This window comes from Humulus lupulus, chromosome 1 (assembly GCF_963169125.1).
Source record: "Humulus lupulus chromosome 1, drHumLupu1.1, whole genome shotgun sequence".
NCBI classification, from domain to species: domain Eukaryota; kingdom Viridiplantae; phylum Streptophyta; class Magnoliopsida; order Rosales; family Cannabaceae; genus Humulus; species Humulus lupulus.
This window is the reverse complement of record NC_084793.1, coordinates 67,611,959-67,633,276: the sequence shown is the minus strand read 5'-3', so window position 1 is coordinate 67,633,276 and position 21,318 is coordinate 67,611,959. Positions and strand designations below refer to the sequence as shown.

General features: G+C 35.2%; 2 protein-coding genes across 4 annotated transcripts; one reads left to right on the top strand and one right to left on the bottom strand.

The window, feature by feature from the left end:
• The first annotated feature begins 785 nt into the window (after positions 1–785).
• LOC133793900 (uncharacterized) lies at positions 786–15,900 on the top strand. 3 transcript variants are annotated; one of them, XM_062231147.1, is made up of 3 exons: positions 786–1,348; positions 1,741–1,888; positions 15,754–15,900. In XM_062231147.1, the coding sequence occupies exons 1-2, from the start codon at positions 1,006–1,008 to the stop codon at positions 1,815–1,817; spliced, it is 420 nt and encodes a 139-aa protein (XP_062087131.1). In that variant the 5' UTR covers positions 786–1,005; the 3' UTR covers positions 1,818–1,888; positions 15,754–15,900. The 3 variants fall into 3 exon arrangements, with proteins under 3 accessions (XP_062087131.1, XP_062087135.1, XP_062087126.1); XM_062231151.1 differs by lacking the exon at positions 15,754–15,900 and adding an exon at positions 13,202–13,217; XM_062231142.1 differs by lacking the exon at positions 15,754–15,900 and adding an exon at positions 4,882–5,421.
• LOC133793889 (rho GTPase-activating protein 2) lies at positions 2,503–5,233 on the bottom strand. Its single transcript, XM_062231135.1, has 4 exons — positions 4,887–5,233; positions 4,150–4,270; positions 3,660–4,010; positions 2,503–3,566 (listed from the first exon to the last, which is right to left on the bottom strand). The coding sequence occupies exons 1-4, from the start codon at positions 5,231–5,233 to the stop codon at positions 2,910–2,912; spliced, it is 1,476 nt and encodes a 491-aa protein (XP_062087119.1). The 3' UTR covers positions 2,503–2,909.
• Positions 15,901–21,318: the final 5,418 nt, after the last annotated feature.

The following is a 21,318-nucleotide window of genomic DNA, read 5'->3' as shown; positions in this document are numbered from 1 at the left end:
TGATTGATCGAGGAGTAAAACATAAAAGGGCTAAAAAAATTTCATGAAATTTATACTAATGTATATAGAATATATATATATATATATAATTTTTTAATTTTAGAGGTAGCCAATATTTATTTTTACATATATTTATATTATTTTTTTTCAAAAATACATTACAGAAAAAAAAAGTCAAGGGACCAGGTGCCCGTAAGTCATTGATTGTATGCTTATGGGGTACAAAATATAGGAATCAAGATGCTTTTTAATTTTTTACTCAAAAAAAAAAAGATGCTTTTCAATTTTAAATTATGTGATATGTATGATACGAATTAAGATACTAAAATTGGTCCTCATTCCAAATGTTAGCTCCCTTATATTAATAATAAACCATTACACCAAAAGAAATAGAAAACTATTAAAAAAACCAAGTGGGAATTGCAACAAAAAAAAAAAAGTATAATTGAAAATGACAAAGTTGTATTATTTATCTTAACAATCCATAAAACATTTATTAAAAGAATGTGGCATGTGCAAAATAGAAAAAACAATATGCTCAATTATGATTTTTTTTTTAATTATCAATAATTTTGTTTGAAGATGATGTGAATTGGGGGTGCCACAATATGAATGCGATCCATTCACGTAAACTTATCTTCTAGAAAGAGTAGATGTTATTATTATTATTATTAGCTGTATGCTGATTCTTTTCTTCTAGAACATCCCCCCACTACCTTTTCTAATCCAACTTTATTATTTTAAAAAATATATATATTATTAATAGTAACGCTTTTCCTTTTTCAAGGTGTCAAATCTAGACGCCCATAACGTCTCTTACTCTATTTTCACTCGTTTCCTCTTCTTCCTATACTTGTGTGTATATATATATACATTTTTTTTTTAATACAACTTGTGAGGTTTTTTTTAATATTTTTTCCTTTTCCAATCTTTTCCTAGTAACCAATCAGCTACTGCTGCTTTCATGTATAGATATTGATTTTTCTTTTTTGTGTGTGAAAAATCATGGATGTGATGAATATCAGTAATAGAAATGTTGTGGATTTGTCTTCCTTCTTCGTATTCGAAGTCACCGGCGATTCTGAGTCTTGTTCTAACTTCGATTCCGCCGTCACCGAAGAAAGCTCGGTTGCTCTCGATGAAGACGATGCTGAATCGTGCAGTTGGGATTTGTCGACCGATGATGATCGATTATATGCGTCGATTGGTTCTGATTCGCTTGATCATAATATAGGCGAAGAATTTGTAATCGATTATATGGAAGAAGATGATTATGAAGATGAAGATGAAGCGACGTCGGACCCAGCTTTCCGAAAATGGAGTGATAGTACTGGAGAAATAAATATTGGTAAGTCAAAAGACAGCCATAATTCTAAACATAAATCTCATGTCTCTGTAGTTTCAACAACGAAAGAGTTCAAGTCTTTGAATGAGATGGAGAAGAACAGGCTCTTTTGGGAAACTTGTTTAGCTTCCTAATTTTTATTTTATTTTTTAAAATTTAGTGGGATGTTTATTGTTAATTAAATCTATCCCATATTATACAAGTTTAAGTTCAACAATGTGTAAATATAGTAACCATTTTTTTGGAAAAAAATATAAATAAAACGATATTTTGTTTTAAGTTTTCATATATTTGCATTATTTACTCTTTTTAAGAGAAACATTATTTACCCTTCTTCTTTGTATTTTCTTCTTTATTCGTTTCAAAGTAAGTTATTATTATTATTATTATTGAAGGGCATCAAGAATATCCCATTTGCCAAAATACAAGAATCTGCCCTTTTGATATATATCTCTCACTCTCTTTTTCTTGATATGAGAGTCTTTGATTCGAAGAATATCTGGTCGGAAGTTTGCTGCTTTCACTTTTTCAGTAGTGGCCGAGGTATTTTTTTCTTTTTCGCATCTTTCTTTAATTAATGTACTTATTGTTATTGAAGTAGATAACTAATTAGTTTAAAAAATATTAGTTGAGTGTAGAAATTGAATGTGATATGTAGTGGATGTGTTAATGACGATATATATATTGTGTGAAATAACATAAAAATAAATGGTTTTTTTTTTTGAGAAAAAAAATTGCATAAAAATGAATGGTTGATATATTTTATTTCAATAAGTATGTTTCAGAATAATAAATTTACATAGATATTTTGATAATTAATATTGAGGGCCCATATTTTTAGTTGTGTCAATTTAATACATGAAGGGTTGTTTATTTCATTGGAACACCAAAATAAAAAAAATAATGAATTATTGAACTTGTTGAATTGTCGATCTTTTATATTTCGGCGTGTAATTATTTTATCTGACAAATTTTGTGCAAATTGTTTTAATATGAGTTTAAGGGATGTTTCCCTTACCTAATACCTCTCAATCTAAGACTGAATAGAAAGTAAAAGTGTGAAAGTGGAATGTAATGGGTATATACTTACTTGACAATTGAGTAAATAGACATTAATTATGACCATGAGAATTGAAACACCAGAGTGGAGTACCACGTTGAATTTCAATGATACGATTCATAAAAAGTCAAGCACAGAAAACTACTACATTCTCCTCCATAAGGTTCTGCCGACAAGACTTTTACATACATTACTTTGACACTAATTCATTCCAATCTGATATGTATGTCAAAGGTTAGTAAATTCTTTCCTACGTAGAACACAGTCACACATCTTCAACCTTAACTAAGGTACGTACGTATGGCTTCAGCCCAAAGCTGAACCCTTTTCTACCTCTTCACGAGTCTGAAACCAATCACATTAAACCACATATTTAGTTCAGTCAAGCCCTTCTTGCTGAACAGGACACATTACTTAATTTACAGAAACCAACCAAAAATATAGAGCTAGCTAAGAAAAGTAATTCTTATACCACTCTTGAGACGACAATAGTGTCGAGTTAGATCATGGATTCATCAAATGCAAACGATGGAACAGGCGAGTGTTGTTCTCTCCTTCTAGTCTCTCCATTTCAATGTTGTTCATGCTTGAACAAACTATTGATGATTCCTCTTCTTCGTCATTAATCCTCTTTTCTATGTATACCAAGCTTTTGCAAGAGTCTTCTTCCTCTCCCTCACTTGTAGTCAAGCCTGAATTTTCCTCTTTGCTTTCACTAAACGACACGCATGATTCTTCCATTTTGCTCCAGGGAGAGCAAGACTTGGCATAGTTTTGTTGCAAATCACCTACTGATTGATCAGCGGAGCTGGTTAAGTTGACAGCTTTGTTGTCGTCCATCTGCCTCAAGAAGCACTCTTCTACCTCACCCAGTGAATGAACTCCATCATCACCATCACCATCACCATCATCTTCACGGCCATGGCTGTAATTGACATTTTCATCATAATCTGACGCATGCCCTCTAGTTTCGTTGTTAGTGTCCATCTCTTGCTGACAATCAAAATCTTCATCGCTATGATGTTCAGCTGAACAAGATGACATGGGTGAATATCCTCCGGAAGTTGCATCTTCACGCTCTCTTAGTGTTTTTGTGATGAGATTCTTGAGCAAGTTCATCACTTGAACCGCATGCATCAGAGCCGTCAATGGATCAGACATCTGGTGATCAAGAAAAAGAGTCAGACAATCTGAGCTTCATTAATAATAGTAAAAGGAAAACAAGTAATATAAGTTCGGCTGTTTTTATCATACTTGAGTCATGTTTGGAGAAAAAACCATAGCTATATTTCTGGCGTTCATTTTGTTGTACTCCTCTTCCTCAACAACATCAGCCATGAGATCAACTGCCCAGTTGAGCAATGCTGTCTCTGTGGGCTTTAGTTGCTTCACAAGTTCGTCGCATTCTTCCTCGCTGTTGCACTGGAGAACTTGTTCAGGTGAAAGTCCATCTAGTACTCCTGAAGGAAGCTCTCTAAACCAAGCTTTGATTAAGCCTGCCAAACAATGTACATCAATGTCATCTGGCACATTGCCCCTGTTCAGTTGGTCCCTCACATGCTCCTCTTTACTATTTTCTGGGTTTATTCTGAATACCCCTTCTGCCTGCAAATAAAGCATTCAAATACCAATATGAACCTTTTTAAAAAATATAATAAATAATTAAATTTATGAGTAGAAGTAAACTGATGACACATTAAAAAAATCGGGTTTAATTGCTGATGAACTAGTTGAAATTTATTACCTTCAAACCTCCTTGTGAGTATAGGCGCTCCTGCATTAGCAAAAGAATAGTCGGCACACTGTTCCCTCTCGAATCATAACAACACTGCATTGATTCAGCTGACACCCCAAAGACGCTTGCGCTGCAAATTAGAAGATTCGAAAGAAGATGAGCTTTAGTGAAAAATTACCCATCTAGAAATCATCCCATAACCATCTCAATGAAACATCTAATTTAACCATGTTATTAGCGACACTTGGAGAAGGTCACTTTAAATTCAATGTGATAGAATCATAAAAGTGTCCATTAACTGAATGGTATGCTCTTATTCATAATATTAAGCACTACATAAAAGTCACATTAATCTCCTACAATAGTAACTGTAAAACAGATCTGAACAAAACCCTTTTTGCTAATTATAGTTTCTTCTACTTAATTATCCTCAGCAGTCACGAGTGGTAAAAAGCTAAATCTCAATCCCCTTTAAACCCCAAACCCCACCAAAAAAACTAATAAAGTCATCTTAACTTTTAATTTACAAGAGCTAAAGCAGTTAATTCTCAGCTCAGACACTAATATCTTCAGCTCCAATTAAAAAATAAAAATAAAAATAGTGATGTATAAATTATTAAGTTGATATTCATACGAAAAAAATGTACTTATTCAGCAGTTTAAAAGCAAACTCTTTCTAAATTTGACAAATTTTAGAGTAACCCAGAAAGCGAAAGAGCTTTTATTAATTATTCTTTTCAGTTTACCTAGCACTGGGAACTCGACCAGGGATCTCAACCTCGAACTCAACAGGAAGACCAAGAAAGCCATTGAAGCGATCAAAGGTGACATGAGTTATGTGACGGACATTGGTGGGGCATCCAATCTCCATATGATGAACGCTGGAGATGGCATCTTCACCTCTCTCGACACGGCAAGCCACCATGGATTTCTTCAGAGCTGCCAAGAGAAACGTAACCAGTGGGAGCTGGTTTTGGTCTTCGTCAGAGCTTTTCACTGTTCCCTTATTACTTGCCCCTTTTCCACCTCCAATATTAGCTCCGCCACCACCACCGCACCCACCTCCCCTGGTCACCACAACAAGACCTGTCATATCTCTATTATCTATAATTTATGGGAGAGTTTTTCTCTCTAGAAAGAGAGTATAGTATGGGAAGTGAAGAAAGAAAGAAAGAAAAAAACAGTGGTTGAAGTGAAGCTTGATTTGAATGGTTTTTCACTTCTATAGTTGCATTCGAAGAAATATAACTTTCTCTCTCTCTCCGGTTTTTGAACTTCCAACGGCCACTCATTTGAATTTTCTCTTTCTCGAGTCTTACTTTATCAAATGATTTTTGAATTTGACCTCCGAAGTTCAAATAATAACGACAAAGCCACTACCGCATATTATTTCTTAGCCTTATTCTTCTTGAAATGGCGGCTTTTTATTAAGGAATAACTCAATCACTATTTAACGTCATTAATTGCCAACTTTTTAAATTTAACTAACTGGAAATAATTTCTGGAAACGAAAATCTTGGGCATGAAATTATTATAACCAAATTAAACTATCACTTTTATTTGCATTTCTTAAGGATTGTTATCATTGACAAGAATTAAAAGAGAATACAAGGTTCAATAATTTTCATAAAATTAATTAGCTGCTCAGTTGGCATAATACAACTTGATGAAGATTTAATGTAAGAAAGTAAAATATAATCAATGTGATTGGACCCTCCAACTTCGGACAAACTTTGATATTTCCAATATTGGAATCCTTTTCGTATCCGCGTGATTAAAGGCCATTTATACTTAAATGTAAAAGAAAAATGGAAAGTATATATTAATCCATGTGATTTCTTGGTAGTTTGATTGTTAGTTGGAGTTTGTTAGCTTGCTAGTTAGTACTTATACTGGATTATTATGAGCTATTAGTTCATCCATATAACTTGTATTTAATATAAGAGTTGTTTATAGAAGTTTTGTATCTATGAAGCTTAGATAGGATTATTCAGTAAAAAAAAAAAATTCCTAAGAGTTTTGCATCTTTCATCTCTTTATGGTATGAGATGCCAATAACAAAGTTGAATAATAGAGTATTTTGCACGTAGTTTTTCGGCCTTCACAAGAACAACCACTTCCTATTTTACTAGTGAAGGATTGATAATTTGTAAATATATTACTTCGTATGTTTAATGGTCTGAATCACCATAGCATAAAATTAGAGTACAATCTTGTTGACAATCAAAATCGTCAAGGAGAAGTACACAAAATCCCAATGAAAGAATTTTATGTAAGAAATTATAATAAGTATGTAATGACCCAACTATTTCCGAGACTTAGACCATTACACATAACATCTACTTTAAAGAGAACATACATGAGAAATATTCATAACTTTATTGAAACTTTAAAATAATATTTGTAATACATAAATGAGTTCATTGTTTTAAAAATAAAACATAACTTTAAATGAAATTGTTTACAAAGCTAAATGCAGAAAATACATAAAAATGTAATTTAAATAGACTAAAGAAAATAACGTCGTCCTCGAATCGACACGCAACTCATCCACTCCATTCAACTCAACACACATGCCAAGCTTCTAAGAATCCTTTCGCCTTTGCATCTATTTTCTTGCATCACACTAAAAGTAAATGAGTGAGACTAATGTCCAACAAGGAAAAACTACTAACAACATAAAACATATACATAAATTGTATCATAAACACATATACTATAAACATATGTCATATAATATTACAATGACCATTATACAACTTGGGGCTTGTTAACTAGGCAAGTCATATGCCCAATAGATTTGTGGGGCTTGCTAGCCAAGCAAGTCATATGCCCATAAATTATTGGGGCTTGCTAGCTAGACAAGTCATATGTCCAAGGTCTAAACATACTATAATGTAAACATTACATAACATAAGATAACATAACATTAGATAATATAACATATCATATAAACATATAAAATTATATCATATTTTCCTTACCAAAATCGGGATATTTGAGAACAAATGCGAGACTTGGAACACTCCTAAAACCAACAATAAAAATGGTGAGTATTTCTAAAGAGTAAAGAACAATTGTGGAAACTAAACTTTCAAGACGAAACTTACCAAAGAAGATCTTTAAGTTTCAAGAACCTAATCAAAAACCAATATCAAATGTTAGGATCTGAATAAAAGGAACTAAAGAAAACTAAAGAGTTTTAAAGAACTGGACTTAAAGAATAAGAGTACCTTAGTTGACCTTAAGGATTGGTCTAACTTCAATACCGAAATACACTAATCCTCAATTCCCAAGTATTTTATAAAGCTTAAGAATGACAAAGCTTTTTCCCAACCCAAGTGTTTATCATTCTATGGAATCACTAGCACCTTGGAGTCTCTGATCACAGCTTGAAGAGTGATTGGAAGGGTTGGGTACTAGGTCCTATTTATAGAGGTAAGGAGTGAAACTAACCCTATTTTGATTTGAATAAAATAATGAATAATAATTGAAAATATTTGAATATTCGTCAATCAGAGGCTGAAGACTCGATCAAAACTATTCAGGGGTAGGTCTAAGTAGTTAAGGTTTATTTTAAAATAAATAAAAAACTAAGTTTCAAAACTCATATCACTCCAGGCGATATATCGCCCCTATGTGGCGATATATCAGCTCTGGCCTAGTCCCGAGCCTCCGTTCGTACAATCGTGCAATGTCAACGTGTTTTCTGTATCCTTCGTCAGGCGATATATCGGCTCCAATGCTGCGATATATCGACATACATGAATATTTTAAATACGTAATTGCACTTTTTCAGCATAGTTGAAGTTGGATAACTGCTTTGACTGAGTCAAACTACGACCCTAACCGTTTCTGGTGAATACTAAAGCTTATATTTCCTTATTTTATCATTAAAATACTTAATTCCTTAATAATCATGCTTATGACAAGTGTCATATTCCTATTGGCTCTATCTAAACCTTAGGTTATAATAAATATCATATTTATGACCAGCAATATTAATCAAACCTTATGTTATAATTAATATTCTTAAACTATAGGTTAAACTTATAAAATTCATAACTATTGCTAGGAGTTTCCAAAGTCTCGGTTTGAACCAAAATCCATGAAATCTAAAATACTACAACTACTACTAACTAGCTAACTAAGTAAACATTCTGGGACTCTACAATTCTCCCCTACTACAAAGAATTTCGTCCCCAAAATTTACTTACCAAACAATTTCGGATACCAAGCTTGCATGTCCTCCTCCAACTCCCACGTTGCCTCCCGTTCATAACTATTTCTCCATAGGACTTTGACTATCGGAATACTCTTAGACCGTAATTCCTTCATCCCTATATCTAGGATGCTAACCGACTGTTCCTCGTAACTCAAGTCTTTCTGGAGTGCTATCGTATCATACTTGAGGACGTGAGATGGGTCAACACATATTTGTGCAACATCGAGATGTGGAACACATTGTAGGTATCTGCTAATGCTGGCGGTAGGGCTAATCTATATGCAACTGCTCCCACTTTGTCCAATATCTCAAAAGGACCTATAAACCTAGGACTAAGCTTGCCTTTCTTCCCAAACCGCTTCACACCTTTCATAGGAGATATCTTTAGGAAGGCTTGATCTCCAACTTTGAATTCCACATCACGTCGCTTGGCATTTGCATGACTTTTCTAACGACTTTGAGCAGCGAGCATACGTTTTCTAATCAGTGCTACTACTTCCTGAGCTTCTTTAACAACTTCGGGTCCAAGTAGTTGCCTTTCTCCTACCTCATCCCAATGTAACGGCGATCGACACCTCCTTCCATAAAGTAGCTCGTAAAGTACCATCCCGATCGTTGACTGGTAGCTATTATTATAGGATAATTCTATCAGCGGCAAGTACTTACTCCACGATCCTCCGAAATCAAGTACATAAGCGCACAACATATCTTCTAAAATCTGTATGGTATGCTCGGACTGACCGTCTGTCTGAGGATGAAATGTTGTACTAAGACTTAACTTGGTGTCTATGACTTGCTGCAAACTTCCCCAAAATCTCGATGTAAACACTGATCCTCTATCCAATACTATTGTTTTACGGATTCCATGAAGTCGTACTATTTCTTGGACATAAACGTCTGTGTATTGATCTGCTGTGAACGTAGTTTTAACAGGCAGGAAATGAGCTGACTTGGTTAGTCTATCTACTACTACCGAAGTCGAGTCGTGTTGCTTATTTTTTTGTGGAAGTCCTGTCACAAAATCCATGGCTATATCGTCCTATTTCCATTCTAGAATGCTAAGCGGTTGTAATAAGCCTGCAGGTCGTTGATGTTCTGCTTTTACTTGCTGGCATACTAAGCATTTAGACACATACTCCGCTATATCCTTCTTCATTCCTGGCCACCAATACAGTACTTTAAGATCGTGGGTCATCTTGGTCAACCCTGAGTGAACTGAGTATGGGGTACTGTGTGCTTCTTCTAAAATCTTCACCTTAATCCCTTGATCACTTGGCACACATACTCGATCCTTATACCTCAAGAACCTTGTCCGTATATCGAGAAGTCTGTTGCCTTGCCTTCTTTAACTGCATCCATATGTATTACTAATGTATCATCATGCCCTTGCCCAATCCGTATCTCTTCTAACAGACTTGACTGTATGGACAAGTTAGCCAATTTACCAATGACCACTTCTATTCCAGCATTGATCAGCTCCTGCTGTAGTGACTTTTCTATTCCGGCTAGTATTGCTAGACTTCCATAATTCTTCCTACTTAGCGCATCAACAACTACATTTTCCTTTCCCGGGTGGTATAAAATTTCACAGTCATAATCCTTTACTAGTTCTAACCACCTGCGATGTCTCATGTTGAGCTCCTTTTGAGTGAAGAAATACTTTAAGCTTTTGTGGTCCGTATAAATCTCACACCGTTCTCCATAAAGATAATGGCGCCAGATTTTCAATGCAAAAACTACCGCTGCTAACTCCATATCGTGTGTTGGATAGCGTTGCTCGTACTCCTTCAATTACCTTGAGGCGTAGGCTATCGCCTTGTCATTCTGCATCAGCACACAACCCAACCCTTGCTTTGACGCATCACAGTAGACTACAAACTTGTCATTGGGTGTCGGTACACAAAGTACTGGTGCTGAGCATAGCTTATCTTTTAGCAACTGGAAACTCTCTTCACACTTATCATTCCAGTTGAACCTCTGCTGCTTTCGAGTCAGGTTGGTGAGCAGAGTGGCTATCTTAGAAAAGCCTTCTATAAACCTCTGATAATAGCCTGCTAGTCCCAGAAAACTTCTTACTTCAGACGCGTTCTTTGGTCTTGGCCAATCCTTCACAGCTTCCACTTTAGATGGGTCTACAGCAATTCTGTCTTTGGATACTATGTGGCCGAGAAATGCTACTTGTGAAAGCCAAAATTCGCACTTCTTGAACTTGGCGTAAAGCTGATGCTCCTTTAGTTGCAACAAGATTAACCTTAAATGTTTCTCATGCTCGACTTTATCCTTTGAGCACACCAAGATATTGTCAATGAATACCACGATGAATTTATCTAAGTAGTCCTTAAAGACCCTATTCATTAGGTCCATAAATACGTCTGGAGCGTTTGTAAGACCGAAAGACATGACTAGAAACTCGTAATGCCCATAACAAGTTCTAAAAGCTGCCTTAGGAATGTCTTCTTTCCGTACCTTGAGCTGATGATACCCGGACCGTAGATCAATCTTTGAGAACATAGTTGCTCCTTGGAATTGATCAAACAAGTCGTCAATCCAGGGTAGCGGATACTTGTTCTTAATCGTCATCTTATTCAGCTCACGGTAATCTATACACATCCGCATACTCCCGTCCTTCTTCTTCACAAATAGAACCGGTGCTCCCCATGGCGAATGGCTCGGTCTAATGAATCCTAAGTCTAAGAGTTCTTGTAGCTGCGTCTTTAACTCCTTGAGTTCGGTGGGTGCCATCCGATATGGTGCCTTGGAGATAGGCTCGATGCCCGGTACTAATTTGATTGTGAAGTCAATTTCCCGAGTCGGCGGCAACCCTGGTAAGTCGTCAGGAAATACTTCTGGAAATTCCTTTACAATATGAACGTCTCCAACTTTTAGCGGTGTTTCCTTGACCACATCCATGACGCTAGCTAAAAATGCTTGACATCCTTTTTCTATCATCCTTTGAGCTTTGAGAGATGAAATAAGCGGTGTGTGTAGTCGTGAAACTTGTCCCATAAAGCATAGTTTCTGACCGTCAGGAGTCTCGAATATCACTTGCTTACGTTTGCAGTCGATGGTTGCGCCATGCCTTGCTAGCCAATCCATTCCAAGTATCACGTCGAAGTCTTTAATCTCCAGTTCTATTAGGTCTCCTTCTAGTTCTACGTCCTCTATCTTGATCGGTACACCTCGCACTATCCGTGATGATATGACTACTTCGCCCGAAGGCAACTCGGTTACAAACCTAGTTCTAAATTTTTCACAAGGTTTGTCTAATTTCTCTATCATTCCTAACGAGATATACGAATGAGTGGCTCCCGAATCAAATAATACATAAAATATATTATGGAGGATAGAAACCTGACCTGTAACTACTTTATTGCTAGTGTCAGCTTCTCCTTGGGTTAAGGAAAATACCCTGGCAGGAACCATCTTGTCCTCCCTTTTTCCCTCTGGCTTGAGCTGGGGACATTCTCTCTTCCAGTGTCCTTCCTGACCACAGTTGTAGCATCCCTTGGTGTTTGAACGTCATTCACCAGGATGTTTCTTTTAGCACTTAGCACATTGCGGGTATTCAACATAACCCGGCCTATTACTTCCATTGTTCATCTGTGCCCTTTTATCATTATCGGACTGCTTGTTGTCAGGATGCCGTCTCTTCTGACCATTACTATTATTGCTGAACTGATTGTTGTTGTTGTTGTTCCGACCATTCTGATGTTGACTCTGATGTTTAGGCTTAGGCTTACTGGCCTCTTCTTTACTAACGTTCGCATGAAGCCTTTCTACTTCTATTACCATTTCTAGAACATCGGCATAGGTATTATTTCTTGGGTTTGCTAGTTTGAACCTTAGCTCAATCTTTGGTATAAGTCCTCTAACGAACTTGGTCACCCTCAGAAAATCAGTTGGAACCAAATCCGGTGCAAACTTGGCTAATCGGTCGAACTACCGAGCATATTCTGCTACTGATAAACTCCCTTGCTTCAGACCAGCGAACTCCTCAACTCTTAAAGTGATGACTGCCGAATTGTAGTACTTTTTGTGGAACAGCTCCATAAATCTGGTCCAAGTCATGGTGGCGACATCGTGAGTCTGCTGAACTAAATCCCACCATATTCTAGCATCTTTCTTGTGCAGAGACGAAACCCAGGATATGCGGTCCGCGTTACCGAGGTTCATGTGCATCAGGATCTGCTCCACATTTCTGAGCCATTCTTCCGCCTCGAAGGGGTCTGTTGTCCCTTCAAACTTCGGAGCGTGTTGCTTACGAAACCGCTCATAAACTGGCTCCATGTGCTGAGCTGGGTATGGTGCATAGTTTTCCATTGGCCATCCCCCATATGGACCAACTTGTTGGGGTGCTGGGGCCATTTGCTGAGGTTGTGGTCGCAGCTGAGGCTGAGTCTGTTGTCGCTATTACTGTAGTAATTCCTCAACTTGTTGTCGTAGCCTGGCAATTTCTGCAGTGTTGTCAATCGGCGGCGGCGGTGGCGCATTTCGGTTGGCATTAGCACGCACTCCCCTTCTGCGAACTGGAAGGGCTTCATTTCTCTCAGGAGCGGCGTTGGGGACATTGACATTGTTGCGAGTAGATCTTCTGAGCGACATCTTCAGCAGAGTTCTAACAGTCGAGAAAAACATGTTAGAACTTACCTTAATAGGCTCTAAAGAAAAAACTTAATCAAAGCAAACATAACTCGGACCTATTAAATATGATTTCTTATGAAAAGAATTATATAAGCCATCTTTATAATTAGGGTGTGTTTCTAAACTTAGAAAAATATGCCATCTTTATTATTTTCTAACTGTGTTTCTAATTATCCTATCTGACTTAATTCTCAGGTTCAAAACTCATCGTTGTTCCAAAGTTAACCATACTGAGGGAGGGCTAGGATCAGTAAAATCGTTCCCACTACTATGACCCCCTAACTCTCAATATAGAACCCTGGTTCATTGATTTGTATCCACCTTCACTGAACTTAGTCATTATTTATTAAATTTATTATTTATTATGATTGCAAAATAAAAAAAATCAAACTCATACATGTCATCAAAATAATAATGATATTAATTTGGAAAAACAATTTTAACTAAGTACAATCATAAAGGCAAAATAATAAATAAAATAAATAAAGAAACTAATCTATTCTAAAAATTGGGATCTTCTACATCAGATCCTTCATCTAACATGTCATCATCTATCTCTTCATAATCATCATTTTCGTGAGCCTCAAAAATTCCTCGGGGAAGATTCGTAAAGATTCTATTCTTTTGTTCTCTTATGAATTGGAATTCCATCTTAGAGGTAAACCTAATTATGAGAAAATAATATCTCATTGCCACTGGTATTTCATCGTCAACATCTATTGTCTCCCATATTTCTTCCAAAGCAGCAATTACAAAAGGAAAATCTTTAAAAAGCCTAATTACTAAAATATATTGTTCCGTGGCTCTCATCATTATTTGCTTAGATGTTTGGAGATGAACAATTTGATTATGGAATAAAAGTAATCTCCAAGTGATTCTTTCCAATATTCCTACTGTATTTCTTGGTTCTCTAATCCTTTTTAAGGCCTTAATGGCTCGGATATCGTTATATGATAAAGCTCCATCCATTCTTAACTGAAAACATAAGACTAAAATGTTAGCTAAAACATAGAAACATAATAACTAAAACATAAATACTTACATTGGCGGTTGGATTCGGAGCTTGAGCTTGTGTATCAAGGAGAATTTCATGTAAATGAACCTGGCTCTGATACCAACTGTAATGACCCAACTATTTCTAAGACTTAGACCATTAGACATAACTACTACTTTGAAGTGAACATACATGAGAAATATTCATAACTTTATTGAAACTTTAAAATAATATTTGTAATACATAAATGAGCTCATTGTTTTAAAAATAAAACATAACTTTAAATGAATTTTTTTACAAAGCTAAATGCAGAAAATACATAAAAATGTAATTTAAATAGACTAAAAAAAATAATGTCGTCCTCGAATCGACACGCAGCCCATCCGCTCCATTCACCTCAACACACACTCCAAGCTTTCAAGAATCCTTCCACCTTTGTATCTATTTTTCTACATCACACTAAAAGTGAATGAGTGAGCCTAATGCCCAGCAAGGAAAAACTACTAATAACATAAAACATATACATAAATTATTGCTATATTATTTCATATAATATAATGTTAGATTAAATAATGTGACAAAGTGTGATTTTTCTCGCAAATATGATTTGTCACACCTTGTAACATATTATTGAGAGTTACAAAATTAGACACATGTGTGTGCCCAAATGTGACATATTTTGGAGTTACAAAATTAGTTACAAATTTGTAACTCCCAAATATTACCCAATAATGTGTATATTATATGTTGCACATTTGAGATAGGATTTCATAAAGCCATAATGAAATATGGTTGTTGGAGACATGTTTTAACTTCCAATAGGTGTTTGGAGGTTACAAAATCATGTGGGAAAGGATTTGGGACGTTTTGGAACGATTTGGAAAATGACATTTTTTGTGCTGAAACTAGGCTGTGGCCACAGCCACTGTCTTTCCCTGGCCGTGGCCTGGGGGACAGAGGCCAGTGGCTGTGGCCACTGATGATCCTGGCCGCGGCCAGTGAAGTTGACAACCTATTTGGATTTTCAATTTTTTCCAAATTGAACGGTTCTAACATCCCAAATAACTCCCAAATCTCCATTTTAATTCCATAAACACCCAATTAAACCTTGGTAACAGCCATGGGGGTTGGTGGAATTTGAAATCCAAAGGGTATCTTAAACTCTATAAATAGGAGCCTAATGCTCACTTGTAAGACACACCATTTTCCATCCACAAAGCACTTGGCTGGAAAATACACATTGAGGCTTGATTATTCCAGAAAGCATTTCCAAAAATATGTGAGAGATCCCTTAGTGCTTGAGTTAGGGGTAAATAAGCTTTTGGACAAAGGTTTTAAACCTTGTTCAAGTTGGTGATCCCCAACCCTCTTCACTTAGGTTGTGTAAGTGAGAGTTTACTATTGTTTTGTTCTTGCATTTTTTCTCTATTTTTCTTCTTATTTTCATTTTCTATTTACTTGTAACTTTTGTTTAGAGTTGTAATCTTCTTGTCTTTTGTTTCAAAAACCTTTCCTTTACTTGTAATCTTTTGTTTAGAGTTGTCTATTTCACCATTCTCTTCTTCTCCTTCTTCCTCATCATTTCTTTGTTTGTTTGTATTTTCAGTTATAGAGTTGTAACACTTTTTTTAATCAATCATTATTTATTTGTAATATATTGCATAGAGTTGTATTATCTTACCTTTTCCATTGAGGCAATTACATAATTTTGTCTAACAATCAAAAGCTTATCCCTTTTTTGTTTCAATGGAAGGGGAACCATCAAGATCATGAACCAAGACCTAGTGAGGTTGGATAGGTTTGGTGGATCTAATTTCACTAGGTGGGAAGACAAGGTGAAATTCCTTTTGACAACACTCAAGATAGCCTACATCCTTGAGTCATCCTTGGCACCTCTAGCCGAGCCATCCGACAAAGACACTCCTAAGGAAGTGGAGAAAAGAAGGAAGAGAGAAGAGGACAACCTTCTGTGTAGGGGTCATATCCTTAATGCCCTATCCGATAGGCTATATGACCTCTATACCAATACCAAATCCACTAAGGAGATTTGGGATGCCTTGGAGAGTAAGTACAAGGTCGAGGAAGAAGGTACAAGAAAGTTCTTAATTTCTCAATATTTTGAATTTTCTTTCATTGATGGGAAAACTCTTTTACCTCAAATTCATGAGTTACAAGTGATTGTAAACAAGTTGAAAGTTCTCAAGATTGAGCTTCCCGAGGCCTTCCAAGTTGGTGCAATAGTGGAAAAATTACCACCAACTTGCAGGAGCTATAGGAAAAGAATCCTCCATAAGAATGAGGATTACACTTTTGAAGAGATCCAAAAACACATTAGAATTGAAGAGGAATCGAGAATAAGAGACAAGGGTGTGAATGAGTCTAAAGATGAGACTTCCAAGGCCAATGCGGTTTCACACAAGCATCCAAAGGGCAACAACAACAACAACAACAACAACAACAAAAAAAGTAGTGGGAACCCTTTAGTTCCAAAGAAAGATCATGGAGTATTCAAAGACGTGAGAGGTCATTGTTTTGTTTGTGGAAAACCTAAGCATTATGCTAGAGTATGTAGGTACCGAAAGGACCCACATGAGAATGAGGTAAATGCTATAGAAAAGGAAGAAGAGATCCTAGCATGATTACCATGTTTATGTGCCTGGTTGGGAAAATTGTTATTTTGTAATAAAGCTTGTACTCTTGAAAGCTATCAATAAAATTAAAGTATTATTCTATGATAATTCTTTATTTTGCTATGAGAAATTTGTGTGAGACATTAACAAAGTTTCAAAATGAACTTGTTAAAATAATAGGTAAGAGTGTAGACCTATTATTTCATAATGTGATTATTTGTTTGAGAAATTCTCACATTACATTTGTGTCCACATTTTTATTTTGTGAAATACATAAAAGAAAGAAACTAAGTAAAAGTTGCTTTGAAAGAAGTGTGCCTTGCTTTAGCAAGTAAATAAATCAAGATAAACGTTGATATTTTATCTTGAGAGTTTATCATGTGGCTTAGAGGACTCATGATGAACTTTGAGAATTATAATTCTAGATTTATCTTGGAAGATAAAGGACTTAATAGAAATGAAGAAATTTATATTTTAAAGTGATTATCACTATGTAAGAAATGTGGGGGTGATGCTCCAAAGTTAATCAATTTATTTTGTTGTTAATCAATTGATTAATTTGGTCATCCTATCAAATAGGTGATTTGGAATTCCACATTCTAAATCACATTGGCTATATGTGTGTAGATCGGACAAATCTAGACATGTTTGGTGTTTAAATTCATTGTTTGTAATATTTTGATTCAAGAAGGAATCAATTTAAAACATAAAGGAGAATTTTAGAAACAAAGAGGATTCTAGAATTAATATTCAAGGAAAATGTTTATCTTTGATATTAAACTATAAAATAGTGGGGGTGTTGACTATGGTCAAAATCACTATTTTAAAGAGGTAACTATTTTAATCAAACTATGGCTAGCAACAAAATTTGAATAAAATAAAGAGAGTGTTTAAAGTATGCATACATGAGAAAAGAAATGATTCAAATGGAATCATTTCTACATCTCAAGGGGTGGGACTTAGACTCGCTAAAGAGATTCATGGTTGATGGTAACCTATCTTAATACTAGTCACCAAACTAGTATTAGGTTCAATAGGTAATTACAAGTCAATCAAGTGAATAGTAGTAGTACTCAAATTTTGTCCCATCTGAGATATGAGTACTAGTGTGTTACCAAAATGAGGGTTAAAACTGAAAGGTTTTTTTTAATAGAACTCAGTCTTGAAAAGACAAGTATTTTAGGGTAACAAAATACTGTAAGAGTTCTACCTATATAGCCCTAGGGGTGGTGCTGCCCCTCATGAGAATTGTGAGTCATTCTCAAGAAAAATCTATGAATGGAATGTGCACATGGACATTAACGGTGCAAAAGTGAGACACTGAGGTCTCAAGTGAACACAACAAATGTGCGTGTGTTAACACCGGTTTGTTATCAAGTTATAGTGGTTTAATGCTTCGGCAACCAAAATTTCAACAAACTTTGTGATAATTACACTAAGGTAAAATTCAAGTCGAAAGACATTTTACTTTATGCACTAATGCAAAGGTTTCTATAGAGAGTGATTATTTAATCAAGTGGGGGAATATTATATTTTAATATAATGTTTGATTGATTAAATAAGTGTTACAAAAAGTGATTATTTAATCTAGTAGGGGAATGCTATATTATTTCATATAATATAATATTAGATCAAATAATGTGACAAAATGTGATTTGTCATACAAATGTGATTTGTCACACCTTGTAACATATTATTGAGAGTCACAAAATTGGACACATGTGTGTGCCCAAATGTGACATATTTTGGAGTTACAAAATCAGTTACAAATTTATAACTCCCAAATATTACCCAATAATGTGTATATTATATGTTACACATTTGAGATCGGATTTCATAAAGCCATAATGAAATATGGCTGTTGAAGACATGTTTTAACTCCCAATAGGTGTTTGGAGGTTACACAATCATGTGGGAAATGATTTGGGACGTTTTGGAACGATTTGGAAAATGACATTTTTTGTGCTGAAACTAGGTTGTGGCCGCGACCTCTGTCTTTCCCTGGCCGCGGCCTGGGGGACAGAGGCCAGTGGCCGCGGCCAGTGAAGTTGACAACCTATTTGGATTTTTAATTTTTTTTCCAAATTGAACGGTTCTAACATCCCAAATAACTCCCAAATCTCCATTTTAATTCCATAAACACCCAATTAAACCTTGGTAACAGCCATGGGGTTGGTGGAATTTGAAATCCAAAGGGTATCTTAAACTCTATAAATAGGAGTCTAATGCTCACTTGTAAGACACACCATTTTCCATCCACAAAGCACTTGGCTGGAAAATACACCTTGAGGCTTGATTATTCAAGAAAGCATTTCCAAAAATCTGTGAGAGATCCCTTAGTGCTTGAGTTAGGGGGAAATAAGCTTTTGGACAAAGGTTTTAAACCTTGTTCAAGTTGGTGATCCCCAACCCTCTTCACTTAGGTTGTGTGAGTGAGAGTTTACTATTGTTTTGTTCTTGCATTTTTTCTCTATTTTTCTTCTTATTTTCATTTTCTATTTACTTGTAACTTTTGTTTAGAGTTGTATCTTTCACCATTCTCTTCTTCTCCTTCTTCCTCTTCCTTTGTTTGTTTGTTTGTATTTTCAGTTATAGAGTTGTAACACTTTTTTTAATCAATCATTATTTATTTGTAATATATTGCATAGAGTTGTATTATCTTACCTTTTCCATTGAGGCAATCACATAATTTTCTCCAATAATCAAAAGCTTATCCCTTTTTTGTTTCAATGGAAGGGGAGACCATCAAGATCATGAACCAAGACCTAGTGAGGTTGGATATGTTTGATGGATCTAATTTCACTAGGTGGCAAGACAAGGTGAAATTCTTTTTGACAACACTCAAGATAGCCTACATCCTTGAGATATTACAATGACCATTATATTACTTGGGGCTTGTTAACTAGGCAAGTCATATGCCCAATAGATTTGTGGGGCTTGCTAGCCAAGCAAGTCATATGCCCATAAATTATTGGGGCTTGCTAGCTAGACAAGTCATATACCCAAGGTCTATAAACATACTATAATGTAAACATTACATAACATAAGATAACATAACATTAGATAATATAACATATCATATAAACATATAAAATTATATCCTATTTTCCTTACCAAAACTGGGATATTTGAGAACAAATGCGGGACTTGGAACACTCCTAAAACCAACAATAAAAATGGTGAGTATTTCTAAAGAGTAAAGAACAATTGTGGAAACTAAACCTTCAAGACGAAACTTACCAAGGAAGATCTTTAAGTTTCAAGAACCTAATCAAAAACCAATATCAAATGTTAGGATCTAAATAAAAGGAACTAAAGAAAACTAAAGAGTTTTAAAGAACTGGACTTAAAGAATAAGAGTACCTTAGTTGACCTTAAGGATTGGTCTAACTTCAATACCAAAATACACTAATCCTCACTTCCCAAGTATTTTATAAAGCTTAAGAATGGCAAAGCTTATTCCTAACCCAAGTGTTTATCACTCTATGGAATCACTAGCACCTTGGAGTCTCTGATCATAACTTGAAGAGTGATTGGAAGGGCTGGGTACTAGGTCCTATTTATAGAGGTAAGGAGTGAAACTAACCCTATTTTGATTTGAATAAAATAATGGATAATAATTGAAAATATTTGAATATTCATCAATCAGAAGCTGAAGACTCGATCAAAACTATTCAGGGGCAGGTCTAAGTAGTTAAGGTTTATTTTAAAATAAATAAAAAACTATGTTTCAAAAATCATATCACTCCAGGCGATATATCGCCCCTATGTGGCGATATATCGGCTTTGGCCTAGTCTCGAGCCTCCATTCGTACAATTGTGCAACGTCAACGTGTTTTCCGTATCCTTTGTTAGGCGATATATCAGCTCCATTCCTGCAATATATCGGCATACATGTATATTTTAAACACGTAATTGCAATTTTTCAGCATAATTGAAGTTGGAAAACTGCTTTGACCGAGTCAAACTACGACCCTAATAGTTTCTGGTGAATACTAAAGCTTATATTTCCTTATTTTATTATTAAAATACTTAATTTCTTAATAATCATTCTTATGACAAGTGTCATATTCCTATTGGCTCTATCTAAACCTTAGGTTATAATAAATATCATATTTATGACCAGCAAGATTAATCAAACCATATGTTATAATTAATATTCTTAAACTATAGGTTAAACTTATAAAATTTATAACTATTGCTAGGAGTTTCCAACTAAGTCCCGGTTGAATCAAAATCTACGAAATCTAAAATACTACAACTACTACTAACTAGCTAACTAAGTAAACATTCTGAGACTCTACAAAATATGAAAAGAAATAAGTGTGGAAAATTATATAATATTAGATTATGTAATAAAGAGAAGTGTGACAAAATGAGTTTGTTACATTTTAGAACATATTTTCAGAGTTATAAATAAGTGGGACAAATGTTTTTGTTCAAATTTGTAACATACTTTTGAGAGTTACACATCTTACAAATCACTAATCATTTGTAACTTTCAAAAGATCACATATTAATGTGTAAAATAAGAGTTACATATTTCTAAATTGAATTTCATGAGCTATTATGTTGAATAGAGGTTGGAGATATGAATTTCAACCCTATTAGGTGTATGGAAGTTACAAAAACAAAAGGAAATGAGTTGGGAAATTTTAGTTGAAAAATACAAAATTTGGAGGTTACAA

Excerpts from the sequence above, each read along its gene's own strand:
- LOC133793900 (XM_062231147.1), top strand. The coding sequence starts at position 1,006 with ATGGATGTGATGAATATCAGTAATAGAAATGTTGTGGATTTGTCTTCC. Across the intron at positions 1,349-1,740 it reads TACTGGAGAAATAAATATTG|GGCATCAAGAATATCCCATT; the intron begins GTAAGTCAAAAG and ends TTATTATTGAAG.
- LOC133793889 (XM_062231135.1), bottom strand. The coding sequence starts at position 5,233 with ATGACAGGTCTTGTTGTGGTGACCAGGGGAGGTGGGTGCGGTGGTGGT. Across the intron at positions 4,271-4,886 it reads GGTCGAGTTCCCAGTGCTAG|CGCAAGCGTCTTTGGGGTGT; the intron begins GTAAACTGAAAA and ends TCTAATTTGCAG. Across the intron at positions 4,011-4,149 it reads ACTCACAAGGAGGTTTGAAG|GCAGAAGGGGTATTCAGAAT; the intron begins GTAATAAATTTC and ends CTTTATTTGCAG.